Source organism: Magallana gigas, chromosome 7 (assembly GCF_963853765.1).
Source record: "Magallana gigas chromosome 7, xbMagGiga1.1, whole genome shotgun sequence".
In the NCBI taxonomy this organism is placed as follows: Eukaryota; Metazoa; Mollusca; class Bivalvia; order Ostreida; family Ostreidae; genus Magallana; species Magallana gigas.
The window spans coordinates 15,825,319-15,848,368 of record NC_088859.1 but is presented as its reverse complement, the minus strand read 5'-3'; the positions used below and the strand labels follow the sequence as shown (position 1 = coordinate 15,848,368).

Below are 23,050 nucleotides of genomic sequence, written 5' to 3'. Positions count from 1 at the left end.
CAAATCCTCTTGGTTACCTTTCTTCCTTAACTAGAATACAACCCAACAAAAGTCGGATACCTGTCCAAATCCTCTTGGTTACCTTTCTTCATTTACTGGAATACAACCCAATATAAATTTGACACCTGTCAAAATCCTCTTGGCTATCTTTCTTCCTTAACTAGAATACAACCCAACAAAAGTCGGACACCTGTCCAAATCCTCTTGGTTACCTTTCTTCCTTAACTAGAATAAAACTCAACAAGAATTGGACATCGGTCCAAATCCACTTGGTAACCTATTTTTCTCTAATTGAAATACAACCCAACAAGATCTGGAAATCTGTCCAAATCCTCTTGGTTACCTTTCTTCCTTAATTGAAATATAACTTTACAGATATTTGGAACATCTGTCGGTATTTTTCTTCAATATATGTTCTCCTGCATTAGAATACAACCCAATCGGTAGAAGGCATTTACATAGCCCTTGTTTAGAACTGAAGATTCCTAATTAAATACGAGGAATTTATAACCACATTGAATCACAAGAAGTAAGTTTCAGAGATTTTAATATAACATTTCGCTTTTATTTTTCAAAGAGATCTAAACTTAATGAAACTATACTAAAATATTTGGCATTCATAAGCATAAGCATTAAATAGTTCAAATTTTCTTGAATACTGAAATTCTAACATTACACATCTGGTCTAGAAACCTTTACAAAAATAAATTAATGATAGTTCAAGGTACATGTACCATCATTTTGCAACTACCTGGCTGTTATGCAAATGAAAGCAATTTTTCTAAGCATGGATCTTAAATAATTGCAACATGGTCGTAGTTCAAGAAAATTCAAGCAATATAATGAAAATATTTTGTCAACAAACCTTCATTTCGTCTACCATGAAGTATATGTAATTACAGAACTAATGAGGTGTCCACTTTCTTTTATTTTTATCTTCAAAACACAGAAAGATATTAATCTAAGCTTTGATATAAAGATATATTTATGACAAAAGGCACAAGATGTCTTAAAGCTGCTTGGTCCGATTTTATATCAAATTTTATGCACGCTTTTAAACGATGGCTATGCTTAGTATATGTATAACAATAGACATTGCAGTAGTTTTACCCGTCAATTATGCCAAATTTCAATGAAGTAAAATACGTACAAACTTTGCTAACAAAACAAACGAGATTAAAGGTACCGCGTTATTTCGCCACATGTTAAATTTCACCCCGACAACGAGACGGGTATGGTTGTATTACGACTTTGACATCGCTTTAAATAAAGGTCGAAATGATCAGACAAATTACAAATAAACATGTGTACGTTTTGTTCGCTAATATTTCCAAAGTCTGCTTTCTTTACAATCGATGCATAGCATGCGGGTTGAATAACCCCAATCATTCGGGGGACGAAACCAAGCGGTTTCCTTTTCTAAACATTCCCGTGATGCATTTTGGTTTGTTTTTTCGTTTGCCCAAAGAGAAATTATCTTTATTTACTTTGAATATTTCTAACTTTGAAAGGAGACTGATTCTGCTGGTGTAAATAGGAGAAAGTCCATAACTTTCTAAGATAAATGATTTGTATGGAAAAAAAATTGATACTGTAATTACAACAAAATCGGACCAAGCAGCTTTAAGTGAATCAAGTCCTTAATTACAAAAAATGGCTGTCAGTTCTTTTAATCAAAGAAGTTCTCATCAAATAAAGAAAATCCATGAAAATACTACGAGTAATTCTATACTACCATACTGTTAAATAAATTGCAATCTTGCAATAATTTGACTAGATCAAACAAAATTCTCATCAAATGTCCAGGTAAATGAAAATGTGGGGATCAGATTCCACACTTTCTTCTTTAGAGTTTCCCATAGCCTATACAGTATGGAACCTCCATTAGCTCTGCTTTCCTCTATCACCATACTGCAAGTTATTCTTTCTAGAGTGGTGTTTGCGTTCAGACATTCTCTGAAATATTCCTTAACCTCCTCCAGTACAGCCTCCGTCCATTTTATTCATGCTGCAATGAAACAAATTTGTACATCACATAAAAATGTGTTAATTAAATAAAGCTAGAAAATAAAATAACTCAAATATACACCATTTTTCTAATTAATTTACTATTAATTACTTTGCACAGAAAATTTGACTGATATTATCCTGTTTGGTAGGAGTTTAAAATTAGAAAAGTTAATTGAAATAATAGATTAACTCAAATCAGTCATGTGGTATGATATGAAGAAAAAAAATATTTACTAGATTAAGGTTTTCTTTCCTCGAAGTGATGTCTCCTCTTCTTCATCTTCCTGTATGTCTTCTTCCTCTACCACTACAAGAAAGTTTTATTCAATTAATTGCAACTGAAAAGTGTTTTTTTCTTCCAATTTATCAAGTTCCAAAAACCAAATCTTCAGACACCTTTACAACAAACGGTTTACATCTAACTGAAGCAATGTTCATCAAAGGAATATAACTATGATGGTGTAAACATGCAAGCAGTAAAAAATGTTCATTACAAAATGTTTCCGTTGTATGCATTCACACTGAAATATTAAGAAAATTAAATACATGAATCCATTTCTCAAAACTTTTGAAATAGCAAAATATTGTGCTTTTCACTTGAAGATAACATGCATTAGGATGTTTCTAAGAAAAGAAAACAAAGCACAAAAAATATTACATACACTTACTTTTTTCCGTCAAGGATCATGCTGGCCACTAAACACCCCCATCCAGGAGAACAGCTACAGCATCTTCTGAAATACAAGGAAATCGATTTAAAAAAAATTCATAAGGCTTGATCATTGGATTTTGTGTCATACGTCTGCTTAATTCAAGCCAAGGTTACATTCACTTTTTATTAATGTACACCTGTCAGTGTTCTCACCATAGAAACCAAACTTTTTGTTTCTTTGTGGCCATTTAATCTAGAGTTGAAAATGCAAACACACAAACACACATTAATATACAAGTGTAAGATATCAGTAATCATAGCAGCTTGGTCCTCACAACACGCTACCGCCATGTTTTCTACTTTCAATTTACTACAGAAAGAAAATATTTGATGTGGCACGTATCTTTATATGCTCTTACCTTAGCACATCTTTTCTTCTTTTGGTAGTTGATCCATCTGTGCATAATAAAAATGCAAATATATCTCTATATTTATACAATATACTTAACGGATTTACCGATTCACAATATCCAACAAAAAAATTGGACAAGCGATTTATTACTATTATTTTACCTAATAATGTATTCATCGTCAAAAACATACAAGATGTTAGAATAGTACAAAAATTAATAATCCACATTTACGATTTCTCACTTTCATACATAGTGTAGTTTTTAATATATAGCCCGCTATAGTGTGACCTCAAGATCTGTTAGATTATTGTACAATAAATGATTTGCTTATTCATTATTTTTTTTTCATTTTTTTAAATTGATTTACATTTATTTTCATCCCTTAGAACAGTCATGGAATTGGTCTGACTAGTTTTAAAGTATAATGCATTACAAATTCTTTATTTCATGTAGGCTAAATGTAATATGTAAACTTAAACACATCTGCATGCAGTAATGAATCATAGGACATGTATAATGTAGACAATATTCTCTTTTGAGAAGTGGACAGACATAGCATGAGTTTAGGCTATGCCTGTTCACTTCTCAGTCAAAAGGGAATAAGTAGACAACTGATGGCAAAATTATTAAACCCTTTTTACCACAGAAATTTGGATTTTGAAATTGTTATTTAAGGCTTTTTAAAAAATCAATTGGCATTAAATTCTGCAAAACAATCTTTTATTATAAATTAAGTTTCTGCATTCTTCAAGAAGAAAAGTTACGTTTTTGGGAAACAGAGAAAATTCTGGTTAATCCGACGATAGTTAAAAAGCTTAAAAAAGAATAGGAAAACTTCACATCTATTTTTTTATAAAAATGTTTCATTAGTAAAAACATGATTTTAAGTGCCTCGGTGTTAAAATTTCAAATTATCTCCATAAAATATATTCTTTTGTGTTAATTCCATTTTTTAAATAACCTTACGATGTCTCAGTGACAAGCGAGCTTGTACAATTAGCCTACCAATTTCAAGGAGATAATTCAGTTGTTATTTATCAAAATATTGTACCAGTAATTAGGTGGCAAATCACCCATTTAACAGGACAGCTGTGTATACCCCCTCAGCTTGGGCCTCTCTAGTTTACCTGTGTCGTCTATTGTCTCAGGTCACTCGTGCGTGAAGGCCAGCATGTTCGGGTTTAACATTGCAGAACAGAGGTTAGGACAAAGGTGGTTTTGAATTAAATTTACTTTTAATGAAAAGGGCATCCGCTATATGTTAAGTCGATCAAGACAGAGGAAATTCGAAATACACATAAGTCCTTTTATTACAATAATTATCCGAATGTAGTTCAAAATTAATTTAAAAAGTAAATTATCCCTATGTTTGACATAATGTATCAAAGCAAGACTTATTTTTAAAGTGTAAATAAATCAAGAAACTTACTTTTTGGATCTTGACCTCGTGCTCACTATGCCTTGCAGACGCCATTGTTGTTGTGTGTGAAATCAAACGCTCGAAAGAACAAGATAAACGGAAGTTGCTTTTCGGAACTCTCGGGAGTTAATATGACCGCAGCTTAGCTAAATTTCGAGTTCCGAAAGTATGATATAGAAGCGAATACATGGTGCGTCCATAGAAGCAACTTTTTCAGACACTTTATTGGACAAGTCGCAGTGTCTAAGTTTTGTTGGGTACTAACTTTCATGTACCCAATTAAGGCATTTTAAGTAGATTAAGCGACACTTCCTCTTGGGTATACCCAATAAGAAAAAAGTACCCAATTAGTACCAATTAAGTATAAAAAGAACCCAATACATGCACTCTCGTAAACACGGACAGACGGACGGACGGACAAGGTGATTCCTATATACCCCCCCAAACTTCGTTTGCGGGGGGTATAATAATACATGTAGATCCCGTATAAATAAAATCCATTCCCCCCTGGATATTCTTATGTTTATAATCATTAGTCCCTTTTCTAACGGGTTGATTTTATAGTCATATCACATGTTGAGTATTGCAGTCTTGAGTATTGAGGCCGAAGAATTTTCCTGGAGCCAAAGTCTTAACAATTATAAAGAATTATCTGGCTGATTAGTTTCTGAGAAGATTTTAAAAGATTTACTCTATATATTCCTATGTAAGACTTTAACACCCCCCCCCCCCTCCAATGTGGCCCTACCCTATCCCCAGGGATCATGATTTTCACAACTTTGAATCTACACTACCTAAGGATGCTTCCACACAACTTTCAGCTTTCCTGGCTGATTAGTTTCTGAGAAGAAATTTTTTAAAGATTTACTCTATATATTCCTATGTAAAACTTCGACCCCCCCCCCATTGTGGCCCTACCCTACCTCCGGGGGTTATGATTTTCACAACTTTGAATCTACACTACCTGAGGATGCTTCCACATAAGTTTCAGCTTTCCTGGCTGATTAGTTTCTGAGAAGAAGATTTTTAAAGATTTACTCTACATACTTCTATGTAAAACTTCGACCCCCCCATTGTGGCCCCACCCTTCCCCCGGGGGTCATGATTTTCACAGCTTTGAATCTACACTACCTGAGGATGCTTCCACAGGTGAGCTAAAAATACATAACGCGGGTTATGTATTTTTCTCTGCAATGTCGCCACCTTCATATCCCGCATGAATCACCAAAGAAAGCATTTTATTGTTTAAGGTGGAATAACACACCCGGAAAAAGTCACTCAAATTAACATGAAATTTGAAAATGTAAAATAAGCGAAAAATTTGCAGTTTGGGGATAAAAAATGAATATCTAAAAAATTATTCAAGTAAGTAGCAACAAAAGCCCCTGCGGGATTCGAACTCTGGGTGTACGGATCACAAGTCCGACACTTTATCTATTCGGCTATGGAGTAAGTTACACGTTTCAGTCCATAAAATCTTTTTAATAAAACGAAATGTCGTTTTGATCAGTGGTCAGCCATTTTGTGATTATGTGTTATTCCTTTAAAGTTTCTTTAAAGTTGCGGTCACACACTGCGATTTTCCATCAGATTTTCAATCGACTTGCTCATGTAAGATTATTGAGGTGGTCAGACGATATGGTTTTACAATCGATTTTCAATTAATGCAACCTATTCAATATTTTCGTTGTACGGGAAAAAGTATTGTGACGTCACGATTCTCACCAGAGAGTCGATTGAAAATCGGACGCACTTCAGATTTTCAATCGACTTTAGACTTTGCTTTCGACTTTCCACTTAGTTGGTCACACGGTACGATTTTAGTCAAAAGCGAATCTGATGAGAAAATCTGACGGAAAATCTAATGGAAAATCGTATCGTATGACAGCACCTTAAGAAACAAAATACAGTAAAACCCTTTTATAACGAACATGCTAATTATAAATTGACACTTGTAGTCAAGTGATTTTCATTTCCTGTGGGTTTTATAAGGCATTGTGAAGTTAATGGATATAATGAATTACAGTGTACTTAACAAATATTCAGAATCAAATAAAGTGTTTCACAGTGAAATCAATACAAACCAAATAAAACTACAAACAATTGGTTTATGAATGTATTTATTGCTGTTCTAGCAACAATAAATCTGTCACATCAAAAATCAGGGCAGACAGTCCTGATCAGTTGTACCGTACAGGCCCTCCAACAAAATAAAGTAAAAATGATGATCCATGAATCATGATGGGTAGATTGATCACTTCCCTGTTTACAAGTGGTTATCAATATCCACAAATAAACTAAATACTTGAACAAATTACACTCTATATTTAGTCAGGAAGGAGTTAATAACTATGTTCATCATGTTCATACAAGGATCAGCATGTATGCTAAAGTATGGCTGAAAAAAACCCCAAACAGATTTCCTATCAGATGATAGGTATACTTTCTGACTAAGCACTGCTTGCTAGTTATTATTTGTATCAACTTTGCATGAACCACATGAATATCATGATTAAAATCAGTCTTATCAGTGCAAGTGTAATATCGAATCTACCATTTAAAACTGCATGTACAGAATAATAAGTTTTAAATGTTATGTAGAATGCTATCTCAAATCTTTTATATCAGTTGGGATATTGAATCCCATAGTAAAAAAAACCCATCACTCTTGCCAAAAAAAATCATTCTAGTGTGAAATCCGCATTTCACATGTTTCATGTCCGAAATGATCACATAATTGTTCACAATGTCACACATACATGTATCATTCATGTTTTGGTGTTTATAATGTTAAAATTTAAACTTGTGGACACAAGAATCATGACACTAAATCTCCTAATCCAATGACTGAAGCGAATCCCACGATCATGGCTGGAACGAGTCCTATTCCCACACCTTTCACGAGTGGAGGAATTTTAGTGTAAGTTATGGTTTTATTAATAAATGGTATCTGTCGATCTGAAATTTAAAATTAAACAATTATCAGTAAATGATCAGGCCTAATTATTCTCCATATTGACTGGATCAGCAAGACAGTCTATTATGGGAAATAAAAGGCCAAAAATAGCAGATTGAATATTGCTGATTACTGGTAGTCAAATCTTATCATGAATATTGATGATTATATTATTATGATTTTAAACCCACAATACACTTATGCACCTAGACCGCATGATCTTGTCCACCAAAAAAAAATGTTTGTGATCATTAATATATTAATGCAGCTAAAAATTTTCATATATGTATACCAATACATGTTTTAGGTAGTCAAAGGTTCGATGTAAGTTTACAAATAAAAGTATCAAGAATCAGCGATACATTTGAACACCAAAAACTAGAGGAACAGTGAGCAATCATTGTGTGAAGCTGGAATTTCCAATGTTTCTCCATAAGAAAGATATCGTATAACCTGGACATAAATTATGCTCTTTTCCTTCTTGTGACCTAAAATTTGCCCAAATGACCTAAAGTGAAAATCATGACACACTCAAGTCATAGCAATCTTTGTGTGGAGTAGGGACTTACAATGTTCCTCTTTAGGAAAGATATCGACTAGAAGACAGACAGATGGACAAGATGAATCTTATATACCCCCCCCCCCTCCCAAACAAATGAAATTCATTTGTTAGATAGTAGAATTCAATATAAACATGACAAAAACTGAATCTGTAACTACATGTATAACTACCATTGTTGTATTTTAATCAAAAAGTAAGGGCACATTTTTCAGATATTCTAAAAGTTAACGATATTCTAAGAGCATCCAAAAACATTCATCTTTATGTTGGTTATTTGAAACAATGTAAACCAAAAAAAACCCCCAAAGATTGAAATAGATTTATAAATAAAAACTTACTGAAGGCTTTTCCCTCAGCACCTGAAAAAGAAAAGGTAAAAAATTTAATGTTAAGAGATAAATGATAAAATGCATGTTCAATATCATATTATCCCTATGCAACGTGCTGTAAAACAAGTAAATTTGGCGCATACACATGCACAAATAAATTCTAGTCTACACACATTCTATATCTTAAAAGAATAAAATAATTTTCTTTGTTTGATCTACGCCTGGATTTAATTCTTAGCCCTGTGTTCACGCAAGCAATAAACACATGGGCTTTGTTCTCTTATATCCATATTTGATGGAGACAATAAACTAGTCAGATAAAAAAAACATCATTTATCAGAGATGCTGTGTTTGCATGTTGTTTGTAAACAAGTTTGAGTTTTCAGACTTTGAATTTGATATAGCAACTGTGATAAAACCAGAGGAGTTCTTAGACTTAAAAGATGAGGAAAACCAAATGCTACCAGTGATGAGTAAATAGCATGTAAATATAGAAGAGCAAGTTCATTTCTTATAATTTAAATAAAAAAACGAAGAGGTAATCAGGTATACCGGTAGTTTTATTTATATCAGCCAATCAAAATGCAATAAAATAATTAACCACCTATTTCAGCTTGAACAATCACCACCCTTGATCACATTTACACCTCTGACAAGGTACTGACAAGGGTAGACGCCAATTTTGGAAAGTGCTAATGATAGGTACTAGTAAGTGATTATATTAAATTGGTCAATCCATTACTATTTGATTGTCAGATCTTACTTGATTACCCATAGAGTTAACCTGTGCGACTGTATTAACAAACAGAATTGTATATCCAAAATTACAAAATCGCACATTTCCACCATCATAAATGGGATCGATGTAATTGTTTCAAAACATGGATACATGCGGATAGTCATTGGCACACTATAAATTTTACAGCTTAGGGGCAGTTGCACCAAAGGCGCTAACATTTGTAAAGCACGATATTTTCTCATTTTACAGCAACTTTTAAGAACAGTCATATACTTACCATCCTTTTGCAGCAGCTGTTCAGGTAGCTGATACAACATTCCGGCGGTCAGTCCCGCTGGGATACAGTGCCATTTGCTGTCTGATCCTGTAGATTTATTGATCAATAGATGGGCCAGTGTATACCAAAGAGCTGAAAAAGGGGAGATAAACACAAATTTATTATATATTCTTTTTAAATATACACTGTAACATTTCAAATATAAAGGAGTTCTCTGTCAAAGAAAGATAAATGTTGTTCAAAACATAACACTCTAATAATATGTTATAAAGGAGTTCTCTTTCTTGATAATTAAATGAAGTGGTGATGAAATTTCTATCACCAAATTAAACTTTCTTTAAAAATCACAGTATTACAATGTAAAACCAGTTCTGATATATCTAAACATTTTTGTGATCTCATCTTTTCTTAAACCAAACCCCAAAAATATCTTATTGTCCTGCAACTCTCAGGTAAGTTACCCGTAGCTGTCCAATACTTTCTACTTATTAGTCAATAGATGGCTACAGGTGATATACTGGACGGCTGCAGATAATTGAGGTACCACAAACTCACAAAAACACAATTATAGGAGAGAAAAACACAACTACTGGTTTCTCCAATTTTTAACGGAAATTTATCAGCTTTCTGGTGCAAACTGCGTAGAATATCAATGAGAATTAAAATTTACAGGTCATTACACAAAGAGAAATTTCAGGCAAAATCAAAATAATCTATCTGCACTAATTTTAAAAGCATTAATTCTCCCTGGTGGAAGTGCTTGATTAATGACATCCTTTTGTATAAAACAGGATCAGAAAAGATTTCTAAATCAAAACAGGCATGAACAAATCCTTGTTTTAATATTTTAATTCTTAAAGAATCACACCATCCTCTACAGTTGTTTGCACAAAAATGACCAAAGTGCGGGGATTTTAACCTTCCAGTATGCTCACCTTTGTGTGTGTTTTCATGATGCAATGTTGAATAATAGGACCAGTGCAAAACACTTTTTTTTGTTTATCTAAACATGCTTCATTGTCATGACAAGTGTTCATTTATTTGATCAATATCTAGTACATGTATACTTACAGTGTACAAACCTGATCTGTTTTGGTCTAATGACTAATGTTGACTAACTGGATAGTGCAAGGTGAATGAAATGGTTTTTAATGAAGCAGAGTGATAAAAAAAGTTTTCACAAGCAATGAAAAGGCAAAATAATTTAAGTAAGTTATAAGCCTCAAACTACCCATTCTGTCAGTTATTGTACTGTCTTTGGTACTGATGCCCCTCAAACCTAACAATAACTGATTGCTTGGACAGTTTTCAGCTTATAACCATTACAGAACTCTAAAACAGTACTAAAATATATCAATCTTACCCATAATTCCAAATGACTGTCCCCCTGATGCACTTTGTTTTGCTATAGCTGTTAATGCTCTGAGAAAATAAATGAATACCATTTAGTAATTATCATTCTCTTCCTGTGAAAACTGATTCAAAGGGATTGGCAATTCAGCTAAAATAGCCATGGTGTGATTTTAAATGATATACAAAGCACATACTGCTTTCTTAAAACTTTATAAGAGGTGCCTCTGAAATACTCTGTAAATGCTGGTGGCTTAGGTCCTCCTGCAAGTTAAAATCATCAATAATTGAAAAATAAGAACACTATCCCAAATATTATAAACAACTAAGGGAACATTGTACCAACCCTGTCCGTTTTTAAAGTAATATTAATACCATGTAGGTTATAATGTGACCTTGACTTTAGTCAACCTGAGATCAAGGTCATGAGCAATATTTGTGCCTCATCTTTACTGTTTTCTATTGATTTCAATCTCTAGTCATTATGATATTAATAAGTACTGGTACATGTGTATCACCCATTTACAGACATTGGAAAGTTTTCAATTACACTTTACAATAAGTTATTTTCAAGAAGATCTGATTTTCAATTTTTTGCAAAAGATATAACATTAATAAAAAAAAATACATTACACAGAGATTATATCTGGTATTGTTTGCTTTTACAAACTTCTCAAATTGTGAAAAATGACTAAACGAATTATGAAAAAGTTTCAAATTTACCCCCATTTTTCAAAAACCAAAATATATAAAGATGGATATATATACATTGAGTCTAATCTGCAGCATTTCATTCCATAATATTTTACATGGTGAGGACATACCTTCTGCCGCTCTTAATAATAATTCTTTCCTATATCTGTATAATCCATTCATAGCTCCTAATGATCCACCTGCAAAAAAAAAAACATCTTCTCTAAGAATTTGATGAACCTTTTTCAAATATCCTGGTAAAAAGCAAATCGAGTAGCCAACTAACTTTGCTTTATCATCTGATGAATTTGAGGTTGTACCTGATAGGACACTGTAACCAATGATAGAAAAGCTCTTCTCCCACATTCCTCGCTGACCAGTGGCTCCCTCTGGATAAATATACTGAGATTCCGGATTCTACAACGAAAAATAATCAAAGAATATACAATAATGGCCTGACCCTTCTCATGCCAAATTGAAGAAAAAATTGGAGATAGTAAATTTAATTCTATCCAAGCCATGAAGCTATATGTGATAAGGGTCATTGGGTCAATTCATATTCATACTTATACTATATAACCAGTTTCAGTGGTTATAAGCAGAAGAGAGTCATTGATTCCCACTGGATGGGACACCAGTCCATCACTCCCCAGCATAAGCCAGTACCAACTGCAGCTACGGTAAGTGGATGGAGACCATGCACACATAATGCCATGTCTAGTGACACAACACACTGCATCAATTGATGGGATCTGAACCAGGGGCTTTACAGAGACTGGCCCAGTGCCTATGACAGACGCTGACCATATCTCCACATCAGAGGAGATAGAGAAGACGGTCAATAAGACAGTCATTTGGCACAACCAACTTATTTATAAACATTTAAACATGGCCATCATTGGATATAATAAATTGTTTGGTAGTATTTTTCTTGGTCAGTTTTTACCTTGTCAAACTACTTTTAAATACAGATACAAACTGCTCCACATCAGAGGAGATAGAGAAGACGGTCAATAAGACAGTCATTTGGCACAACCAACTTATTTATAAACATTTAAACATGGCCATCATTGGATATAATAAATTGTTTGGTAGTATTTTTCTTGGTCAGTTTTTACCTTGTCAAATTACTTTTAAATACAGATACAAACTGTAAATTCCTTATTTTACTCGGGTATTTAATTCCGCGATACAACTCTTTTGTATCAAATCGCCAGAATATAAAATCGCGCTCACCAATTTTTTTTGTAATTTCCTATAGTTCAAAACAGTTTGAAAAATGAACGCATGATTTTAAAATCCCCGAGGGTTGCTTGAACTTGCTTCTCGCATTTTATGCTGAAATTTATTTCTTGCGTTTATTTAGGAATCTACAGTATGACATATATGAGAATAATTTTACCTGGACATATGCTGGGTTAAAATTTAGGTATGGTGACACCATGGCTCCCTGTCCTGCAGTCACTGAAAAAAGTATTATAACATAAATTAATTTCATAAAAAGTCATATATTTCCACCTTGACAAGTCTCCAAAATATCCTTTAAACCGGAAAATTTGACAAGAGTAAAATATAATAATTTTTTCAAAAGACTTAAGTATTTATAAAATATTTTATTATTAATAATCAGCCAATGTCATATGTATCAGAGAGAATAACCAATAACAGACTATGCTCGGGTCACAGTAAGATTTTTGAATCTGTCCCATATAGTATAATACTTGCAATGTAGCAGCTGCAAAGCAGATCTGCTTCTCGCCGATTTATAAGTATGTTAAAAATAATCTGCAGGGCACATGAATATGCATTACAAACCTTTTTTAATATACCGGTATATGTGTAGTTAAGTCCACTAAATAATCCATTAAATAGGTCATACCAATGCATTTTGAAAATATTTTTACTTTGAATTAGCATGCCATTTCACCATATATTGGAATATCTCGGATTTTATCCTGATCATGGCAACAGTAAACAGATATTTTTTAAATGTGATGTTAAATGTGGTAGTGATTGTTCCAAATACATTGAATGCGCTAAAATGGGACTATAAAAGAGCAACTGTGTTACAATGTATCATAATATATCTGCGACCATGCAATCACATAAAAATTTAGGCGAGATACAATGCGATATTTTTTTTCATTTGCTATGAAGCAAATATAGGGGAGGAGTTCTATCAATTTATTAAACTGAATCTGTAGAATGTTTGTCATTTTAATGATATAATATTCTATTTATTAGAGGTGTAACGATATGGCGATATATCGATCGTACTGATCATGAGGGGCCACGGTACATGTATCGTCAGATGTGTATTGTGATTTACTGTATGAGTTAATTTTCATTGACTATCTAGAAAATGTATGTATAGTATACATATAACATGAGACATTAAGAACTTAAAGTTATACTCTGTCCCAAGATATTTTGGATTCACGTTTGGACGATTTTTAATAAAAATACACTTACCTGTAAAAGAAGTGCAATTGAAATAGTTGAAAGGGATATTTTCCAAGATAATTTCATTGACACATTATCATCTTTCACTCGGAAAAATTCACAGGAACGAAAACAGATTCCTTACGGAGATTTATAATGGGGAATGTTTACATCTTTTCTCCATTCGGAATACACTCGGAATACATCGCGCAATATTTCAACGTTATCATCCGGGCTTGCTGCAATGCAAAATCTCCGTAGACATAACATTTTTTAGCATTGTATTAAAACCTGATAAGCTAACAGGGGCGTTTTGACTGAGAAATCTTGGAAATTTTTCATACTTTTGAATGAACATCGTTTGGATCCTGAGGTATTTATAAATATCAAACAATTAAGCCAAACGTGAATCCAAAATATCTTGGGACAGAGTATAGGAATAATTTGTTCATTTTGTTCTAATCAATTGAATTTTATATCTCAACAGTTTGATTGATTTTGTGAATTGTTGACATATTTTCTTCATGCAATATGGTACTATTTCTTATAGACGTGGGCAACATAGATACCAGACTATTTATCGTTCACTTAACAAATATTGTGATACATGACGTATTGCTATATTTCGCGATACATATCATATCGTGAGGTAGCTGGTGATACTCAAGCCTACTTATATGAGATAATCTAACTCTTAAATTGCCCCAACCGCATTTGCCTTCCCATTTCTATAATACTCATAACTAAAGAACTATTATAAAGATAATTTGTATCATTTCATAACAAAAATCATTTACGTAACATGAGAGTCTTGCATTGCAACCTATTTATCATGTTTCTTTCACACACAAATAATGAAGAAATTTCAAAAATCCTGATTTCATATTAAAATAAAACCAAAAAAATACTATTACGTTGCCATCTCAAGCCGGGAATAACCGTATTATTTTAGTGACATTGTCATTGACGATCACTTTTAAAGATATTTCATTTCAAGGTTAATACCATCATCATGAGATATACTAACCTGGGACATTGATGTCTTGATCTGAGTATGGAGCATATGCCCCATATGCTGAATTATCCTTCCGTCCATTCATGATTTCAACCACAATGTCATAAACTGTTTCTGAATATTGAGATTTGACTTTACATGTGCGTTTCGAGTCAAACCGGAAGTGCTGCAATCGTCAACTACAAAATTAACTCGATTAAAGAAATTTCTGATTAAAAATCATCTTTATCACAATCATTGAAAAAATATAGTATTATTCAAGTATTAAACTGTTTTGTTTTCATATTGTCAGTAATGAGAAGTTTTTAGTTTCAAATGTTAGCAAGAAAAATAAACTATGTACGCATGACTACTTTCACTTTGTGCTCCCATGTGGTTCCGGTTTTTTACAACACAAAACATCACTGTTCATCGTAAGACTAAGATTTCATTTACTTTTAACTGTTGATGAAGAACAATCTAAATTTGTATATACATGTATTGTTACAGTTTTAAATAGATATTAAAGTATCTTGAATCGATAAATATCGCTACAGAAATTTTAATTACGATTTGTTTTTATTTATAACAGATTATCATTATGGACGTAAACAGTATTGAAAATCAGGAGGGATGCCGTGTGGAAGAGGATGACACGACAGCAAAGAGAGTCGAAAGTGAAAGCACAATTCCAGTATCACAAGATAACATTAATAGTCAAGGAACAAGTGACATAAAAGACAAAGGAATTGAATCTCAGCTATCACCTTTGAAGGAGGGGTCTAATCTTCTAACTAAAATAAAAACTGAAGATGGAGGTTCAGAAATGATTTGCACTGTTGTTGATTGTGGCACTGAGGAAGAAGGCATCATGAATGAATCTGAGAAAGAGACATCGCCAGAGAAAGAAAGAGACTCTTCTAATGCAAAGACCTTTGAGGATTTTTCTTTCTCCAGCAACAATGAAAAAGAACCACTGACTGCCGAAAATGCAGTGTCAACTGAAGTAACAGAAGTGATTGTAGTAGATGCCAAGAATGGTGAAGTTAATGGAGTCTCCAGTGCAAGTGCAGATATCACTCAGTCAGATTCAGCATACAGAGAGAAACAGGATGAATCATGTGATTCCAGTAGTGATTCTGAAGATTCTGTGATCTTTGTGCAGGCAGAAGAGAAGTGTATAATCATTGAATCAGATGACCAGGAGGAGAACAAGTAAGAGAATCACATGAGCTTGTGATTATTATGTCTGTGCAGTATATTGATAAAATAAATTAAGCTAGTATTTTTTTACTTTGGTGTTGCATTCCTGAAAGGACTGTACATGTATGTGGTAAACATTTTTTGCCCCCCCCCCCCACCAATTTAAAGTTGCAAAGAGAGCCTTAAAAGTTAAGTTAAAGGTAGTTCATGTTGAGCATAAGTACATGTATATAAAAGGCAATTATCCTGATGACATCATATTTTAGAGATGGTGTCATAAATGTCATCTTGTAACATGTGCTTTATATTTCTGAAAGATTAATATGAAGACAGAAAGACTATTTATTCTATTATTTACAAAATTGCAGGAAAAGGTCCATTTTAGATACGTCATAGATGAACAGCTGTTGGATTATAATGACAATTAGTAGATTAATCATAAGATTATTGTGATAGACAATTTCTGTTTAATGAAGATATCATTTTGATATCAAACTTTTTAAAATTGGTTAAAATGGATAGGAGCCAGATAAATGTTAATGACCTTTATATCAAATATAGTTCTTTGATTGAAAATAAAGAATTGTGTTGATATTTTAGATCAAGAGGAAAGAAGGAGAGTGAAATAAGAACTAAAGGAGAATTATATCCAGATGTAAGTACAAGTTAAATTTAACGGATAATATGTAATATATAGAGTAAAACATTGACAAAATTTTTAAGTATGTGTTCACTTGGCTTTTAATTATAATGTTAAGAAATATTCCTCCCATATCAATGAATTTGTTTAATTTGAAGGAGTTGCCTCCCCTAGAGGAACTGGTTATAACAGTTGATCCCAATGTAGAGCTTGTCCATACCGGCACAATCACAGGAATTGTGGGATGTTTGGGTAGGTCTTAACAATATTTACGTTTTGAATTTTTCTGTATGAGATCTATTTACCCTTGTTGGTATTGATCATTCAATACATCTAGTGTATTAAAATTACAAATAAGAGCTCTGTTTTAAGATACATGTATAAAGAAAATATTCAAATTTTAAAGGCTAAAATACATGAAATGTTTTTTTTTTTGAATAATAGTTTACCAGTATGTATAAAAAAAAATAAATAGATTATATCTGAAAATTTAAAGTAATTAGGATGGCTAATTTTTTTACAAAGAGTCTGTCTAATGAAATGTTTTTGTCCTTGTGATAACTCAAAACTTCTGTTCTTATATTTAACTACCTATGTTATATTCTTATTTCACTGTAGTTAGTAAATATATCATTTTGAAAGTCAGCTTTACTTTCTGGTTTGTTTAAGTCACCAGGTTAACAGGTGTGTAACTGTGAGTCAATATATCGGGTCTCAGGTTGGAGAGCTGCAAGAGGCCTTGGGTTCGAGTCCAGTTTGAGACTGGACGCACCACCTGTTACATGTACATGTAAGATAGAATAATGGACTTCCTGTTGACCACATTTCTTTTGTTTCCAGTGATAGTAAAAGCCAATCAAAACATACCTCCATTGAATGAGAACACCATTCTATTCCTGGAAGGAAGAATTGTCCTTGGACAGGTTAGTACATGTATCTAGTGAATAGATTTATTTTTCATTTTATACAAAACATGTCTTTAAAATCACACTTATTATAATCTAATATCAATAGGTAAATAACGTACAACAACAATTTATGGATTTTCATGTGATTCAGATGGTTGAAAGTGAAAGAGAATGAAAAGATATTCTCAGGACATAGTGATTGTTTTGTTTTATCGTGTTATTATTTCTAGATAAAATTTGTGAATGTTTTAGATCTTTGAGGTGTTTGGACCTGTTGGATCTCCATGGTACTCGCTCAGGTTCAACAGTCACAAAGACATCGAGAAGAAGTCCATCTCCTGTGGACAGAAAGTTTACTGTGCTCCAAAAGTAGAGAATCTGACCAATTATGTGTTTGTGGAACATCTCAGAATGTATGTATACTTAAGGACAGTTAAGACACCCCCCCATAAAAACCCCAAAAATCCATTGGTTCTCGGGCTGGGTTTGACACTAAGGCACGTCCGACCGACATTGTCTTGTAAACGATAGGTCCGGTCGGGTGAAATGTCTGTGTACTAGCCCGACTGGTCGTGTGAAATAAAAAGTGTGCACATACTTTTTCTCAAATATTCATATCAATAGAAGTAAAAGCACTTTTTCCTAACTGGCTTAAATTCTACAAACCGTAATTTAAGTACAACCCAAGGACTAACCTAGAGGATGAAGTGGGGGAAATACTCTCTTTTTGATCGGTAACTTCACCGGAATTTCCTACGAACGAAAAGCCCAAGTCGCCCTGTACACGGAGTTCATATAATCATGTAAATTAACCCCAAGGGCAATAAAATGATAATTTTCTAATTCTAAAGACGTCTTCACAAACTCAGTTTATGTCTCTTGTGATTAATTAATCTAGTCTGTCTTATCTTTTTGGGTTATAAATACGGGTGATGCAACCACAAGCTGTACAAAACAATGTTTATTACTTTAAGGCCAGTTTTGATATAACAGTGAATTTGTTGGTAACTTGTAATTAGCTAATAATACTGCCAAATATATGCTAAAATAATCATAAACCCTTTGTTATAACATCTTTTTACAAAATCTGAATCCTCAACATAATGGTTGGGTTGGACTAATGCCACCAAAATACACTAAAAAACAGAGACTGATTTTATTTGTCATTTTAGTTAACAGAATTACAAAACATTTGATCTATAAAATGTACGAATACATCAAATAATTTAAATTAAATAAACTTGATAATTTTTTTCAATTTTTAGCATTTGTTTTATTTTTTAATTATAATGACTTGTTTCTAATCTAATTTAAATTAAGAAAGTTTAAATCTGAGTGTGTATATCATCATTATTGTTATGCCATTGTCAAGTAATGAAAGTCTCCCCGATTTCTCAAACTTCTCCACGTTTCTCTGTTAAGGAGAAGTAAAGTCTCCCTAAAGTTTTGTTGGTCCCTGGTCAACCATTGAATACTTGTATCATTATTAGTACAGTTTGAATAAAATTAAATCGTAAATAGTGTTTGAATGAATCATTATTGGTAAAGATAAACCAATACAATTAAACAGAAATAGGTATTTAATATTTTATGTTTGTCATTTATAACTTTTAGTTTATTTTTGTCAAAATTGGTCAGGGCTAGTAGTAAAAGAGTCAGGGCTAGTGAAAAATTGCTGAGGTAGCCCGACTGGTCTAGTTATTAAAAAACTTAATCAAGTTAATGTCAAACCCTGTTCTCGGGCACTTCCGCATTTCTTATGGTTTGAATTAATTGGCCTAACAACCAGTACATTGATTTTCTTTTGCCTTCGTTTACATATCTTTATTTAATCTAAATAAAGATTTTGAAATCTAGGAAGTGTGTGCATTTATAACATTTGTGATGAATTCTACAGTGCTTGAATTTTATTTCTTTGCAGGATGAAAGGGTCTGATGCATCATGGGAAGACAATAATGAACCCCCAGAGAAGGTAATAAAATGGAATAAGTACCAAAGCACATACCAGTTTGATTTGGGTTTTGTTCGTGTTTTTATTTCAGTAATGATCTGAATTCATGAGTCAATTTCATCTGTCTTAACAATTTATCAATTGAATATTGAAAACTTTCTTTCTATCTTGTTGTACATTAAAATATTTTTAGTACATTGATTATTCTGATGATGAAGAAGAAAGGCGAGCCAAAGCTAAATCTCGTAACCGTGGACACGAACAGGAAGAGGGTGACCAGCTTCCGGGAGTGCGCAAAGTTCGTCGGAGAAGACAGAAAGACAGGTACATTATTACAATTATGATACAATGGTTTCGTTGGTAGTGTATTATTGAAATAATCTTTTTAAATACATGTTCTTCTATTAACTTCTTTGTCTTTTGCAGGGAGACAGTTCAACAAAATGGTACCGAAGAAACAAATTCAGGTAGGATTTTTTGTTTCAGAATTCATATATTGTCATTTGATAGTGAGGATAATATAGTTCTCTATTGAGAATAGAAAGAGAAGTTCATCAGAAACCTAAAGCATGCTTTCTCCTAATGCCTTATCTCTGTAGTAAAAATGCTAGCCAGTGCTTGTGAGTACCCACTCTGCTGATCATATGGTATTTAATGAAATGCATATAAAATGCAAGACATAGTATAAATCCTTATGAGTCGGTTAGCAATTATCTCTTTGAGGTGTTACGGTTTCTTAATACCGGTATTTAAATTTCATGACCATTATCTTCATTGTAGGGTTTTATGAGTGATGTTCTTACATTTATCATCAAATTGTTATTTATTAAAAGGCAATGGAAATGGAACACACAATAACCCTGCCCATGGAAACAGGAGAGAGTTTTACAGTAACCAGTCTAACAGAGGGAGAAATTTTAACCAGAGAGGAGGAAGACAACAAAGCCAGCCCCCAATGGAGTACCAATCCTTCCAGCCATTCGGTGCACCTCCAAGGTTTCCACAAACACCTGAGACTCAGAACAACCCTGTGAACAACCCTGTCATGTATCAGAATGGTGGACCTGTCAGACAGCCAATTTTTCAGCCCAGATATCCGGATCCAAATCCGCCTCAGAACTGGAACAACCAATCACAGCCTCAGTCCAACTGGAATCCGAATACATATGCAAACTCATCAACCACACAGACCATGAACTACCCATACAGTAGGCCAAATCAGAATAATGCTCTGCCTCAAAATGGAGGACAATATTACCCACAATTCAGTGGGGTATTTTCCAATATGTCTGTACCTCCACCTCACTGCTTTGGACAGCCCCCTCCCGTGTTCAACCGACAGATGATGACAGATCAGAGGTACATCCAGAATCCAGCTTTCCAACAGAATCAGGGAACACCATTTGACCCCAATGTTCCACCACCCAATTATAATGTGGGATAAGAATGTTGAATATGAACTGTACATAAAAATGGTTGTTATGGTTTTAGATATGGGATTTATTGTTTATATACATATATTCATGTACTTTATGTAACCTTAAAAAAAACTAAAGGTACTCATTTAAAAAATAAAAATGATCGAGTCATTGTCAGTTTTTCAAACTTGTATTAAACAGCAGCTAGGGCTAGAATCTCCCATTGTTGACACTTGACAACTTACAAAAAGTGTTAGTTCCAAAAAATTAGGCTGTAATTCCCAATAGAAATTTACTAAATTTTTTTGTTCATAGCAAAAACTGGCATGTTTGATGTGTTTTTTAGTTTGTTGAAACCATGAAAAAGGTGGTCGGAGCAATAAAAAATAATCTTCTAAAAAAAAGACATGAAATTAAGAATCTTGAAATTATTGCACAAAGGCAGAATAGAGGAACTAAGTGTTCAGTGTGTGTTGGCGGAAAATTGAAATTTAGAGGTAGACTTTGGTACACTGGTCGGTTTGATATTGTTGCACAGGTGAGCAATATGCCCTAAAAGCCTCTTGTTTGTTAATACTATTGACATGAATGATGCTATTTGAAGATTCTGGTTAGCTGCACACGTTTGTATCAATGTGTTTCAAGTAACGAACTTGTCACAAGACTTGAAACCAATTTTTTATTTTAAAAAAATGTGTTTAAATGTTATGTACCCCTACCTTCTATAAGGGACAGTCTTTTTCGTTCGTCCCTATTAAGTTATTTTCGTTAATCAAAGGCAACTTATTATAACGAGAAAATTGTCATAAATTAGCAATTTAATAGCATTTACAATGTAAAAGAAAGATGTAAATATAAACAATAAAAGGTTTTTTTTAGTGATTCATTCGAGATAAGAAGGTGGCGACAATGCAGGAAAAAATACATAACCCGCTATTGTGGGTTGTGTAATTTTTTTCTGCAATGATCGCTACCTTCATAACCCGCATATATCATCAAATAAAGCATTTTATTGTTCATATTTACATCTTTCTTTTAACTTATTAATAAATTGATTATAAAAAGTAAGTCTAAAAAATTCACTTAATTACTGTTGATGTACATAAGTACGTGTTACTAAAAGAAACAGCCAAATCGTCTCCTGTGAGACTGAGTCTGACATCATGATTTCGTGCAGTCTGAGATTTTTCTTAGGTCACTGTAGGTTACGACCAATCGATGTACAGGGCGTGTCAGTTTCAGCCGCAGTGGATTCAACCAATCGATAAACGGGGTGTGTAGATTTCAGGCTGGCTGTTTCTATAGAGAATGAACTATCAGTTTCCTTATTAAGAAATAGAGGGAATCATACTCAGTAGATGTAAATATATTTTGATAAAATGCCGTCTTTGGTTATTCATGCGGGATATAGGAATGTATTATCTCGAATTAGATGCAACACTTACAAGTCATATACTATAGGCCTACATGTCAGTAACAGAATGATGCATGAAATGTTTAGCATATGAAGATCCTCGCAAGGGGCCTCTCAAAAATAATATGACGACATTACAATGTATCAAAAATGACGTACATGTGTATATAACTTGAGAAGCGCCATGTTGGAACATTAATTTTTTAATACAGTGATTCCTATCACCTAGGATTATCAATTCATGCTTTAAGCATGCGCGGATCCAGAAATTTTTTCCAGGGGGGGTCCGAAGGATAATTGTGTTTGCCAGGGGGGGTCCGAGGCATATTTTCGCGATAATTTTACTATGTAAATTTAATAAATTTTCATTTTCCAGGGGGGGGGGGGGGGTCGGGACCCCCCCGACCCCCCCTCTAGATCCGCGCATGTTAAGGTAAGTAAATATTTCATGACATGTAGGCCCCTATAGATTTTCATACATATTCAACATTATTCTATGATCCGTAAAAAGGCAAGCTCATAAGTATATATATAGAGGGCCCACCTGGCCAAATGGGATGGGGGCAGAGGGATTCTCGGACCCCCCCCCCCCTTACACACTTAACAAAATTAACACGTTATTCCTTTGACCTTCCACCCCCATATTGGAAATAGTTTTGAATGAACGGAATTCTTTTC

The 23,050-nt window shown here is 33.5% G+C and overlaps 2 protein-coding genes and 1 long non-coding RNA gene across 3 annotated transcripts; 1 reads left to right on the top strand and 2 right to left on the bottom strand.

The window, feature by feature from the left end:
- Positions 1-541: 541 nt before the first annotated feature.
- LOC109618150 (uncharacterized) lies at positions 542-4,934 on the bottom strand. The gene is made up of 5 exons (XR_010707480.1): positions 4,505-4,934; positions 3,082-3,118; positions 2,679-2,744; positions 2,245-2,317; positions 542-2,008 (listed from the first exon to the last, which is right to left on the bottom strand). It is a non-coding gene; the product is annotated as an uncharacterized lncRNA (long non-coding RNA).
- A 1,664-nt stretch (positions 4,935-6,598) lies between these two features.
- Positions 6,599-15,046, bottom strand: LOC105347158 (mitochondrial import inner membrane translocase subunit Tim23). The gene is made up of 9 exons (XM_011456083.3): positions 14,871-15,046; positions 12,804-12,865; positions 11,722-11,818; positions 11,533-11,601; positions 10,906-10,972; positions 10,722-10,780; positions 9,359-9,490; positions 8,352-8,372; positions 6,599-7,453 (listed from the first exon to the last, which is right to left on the bottom strand). The coding sequence occupies exons 1-9, from the start codon at positions 14,941-14,943 to the stop codon at positions 7,314-7,316; spliced, it is 720 nt and encodes a 239-aa protein (XP_011454385.2). The 5' UTR covers positions 14,944-15,046; the 3' UTR covers positions 6,599-7,313.
- A 358-nt stretch (positions 15,047-15,404) lies between these two features.
- Positions 15,405-21,130, top strand: LOC105347157 (H/ACA ribonucleoprotein complex non-core subunit NAF1). The gene is made up of 9 exons (XM_034457626.2): positions 15,405-16,052; positions 16,641-16,695; positions 16,839-16,932; positions 17,521-17,603; positions 17,841-18,001; positions 19,510-19,561; positions 19,734-19,864; positions 19,967-20,007; positions 20,374-21,130. Exons 1-9 carry the CDS (start codon positions 15,439-15,441, stop codon positions 20,982-20,984), a joined length of 1,842 nt encoding a protein of 613 aa, XP_034313517.2. The 5' UTR covers positions 15,405-15,438; the 3' UTR covers positions 20,985-21,130.
- Positions 21,131-23,050: the final 1,920 nt, after the last annotated feature.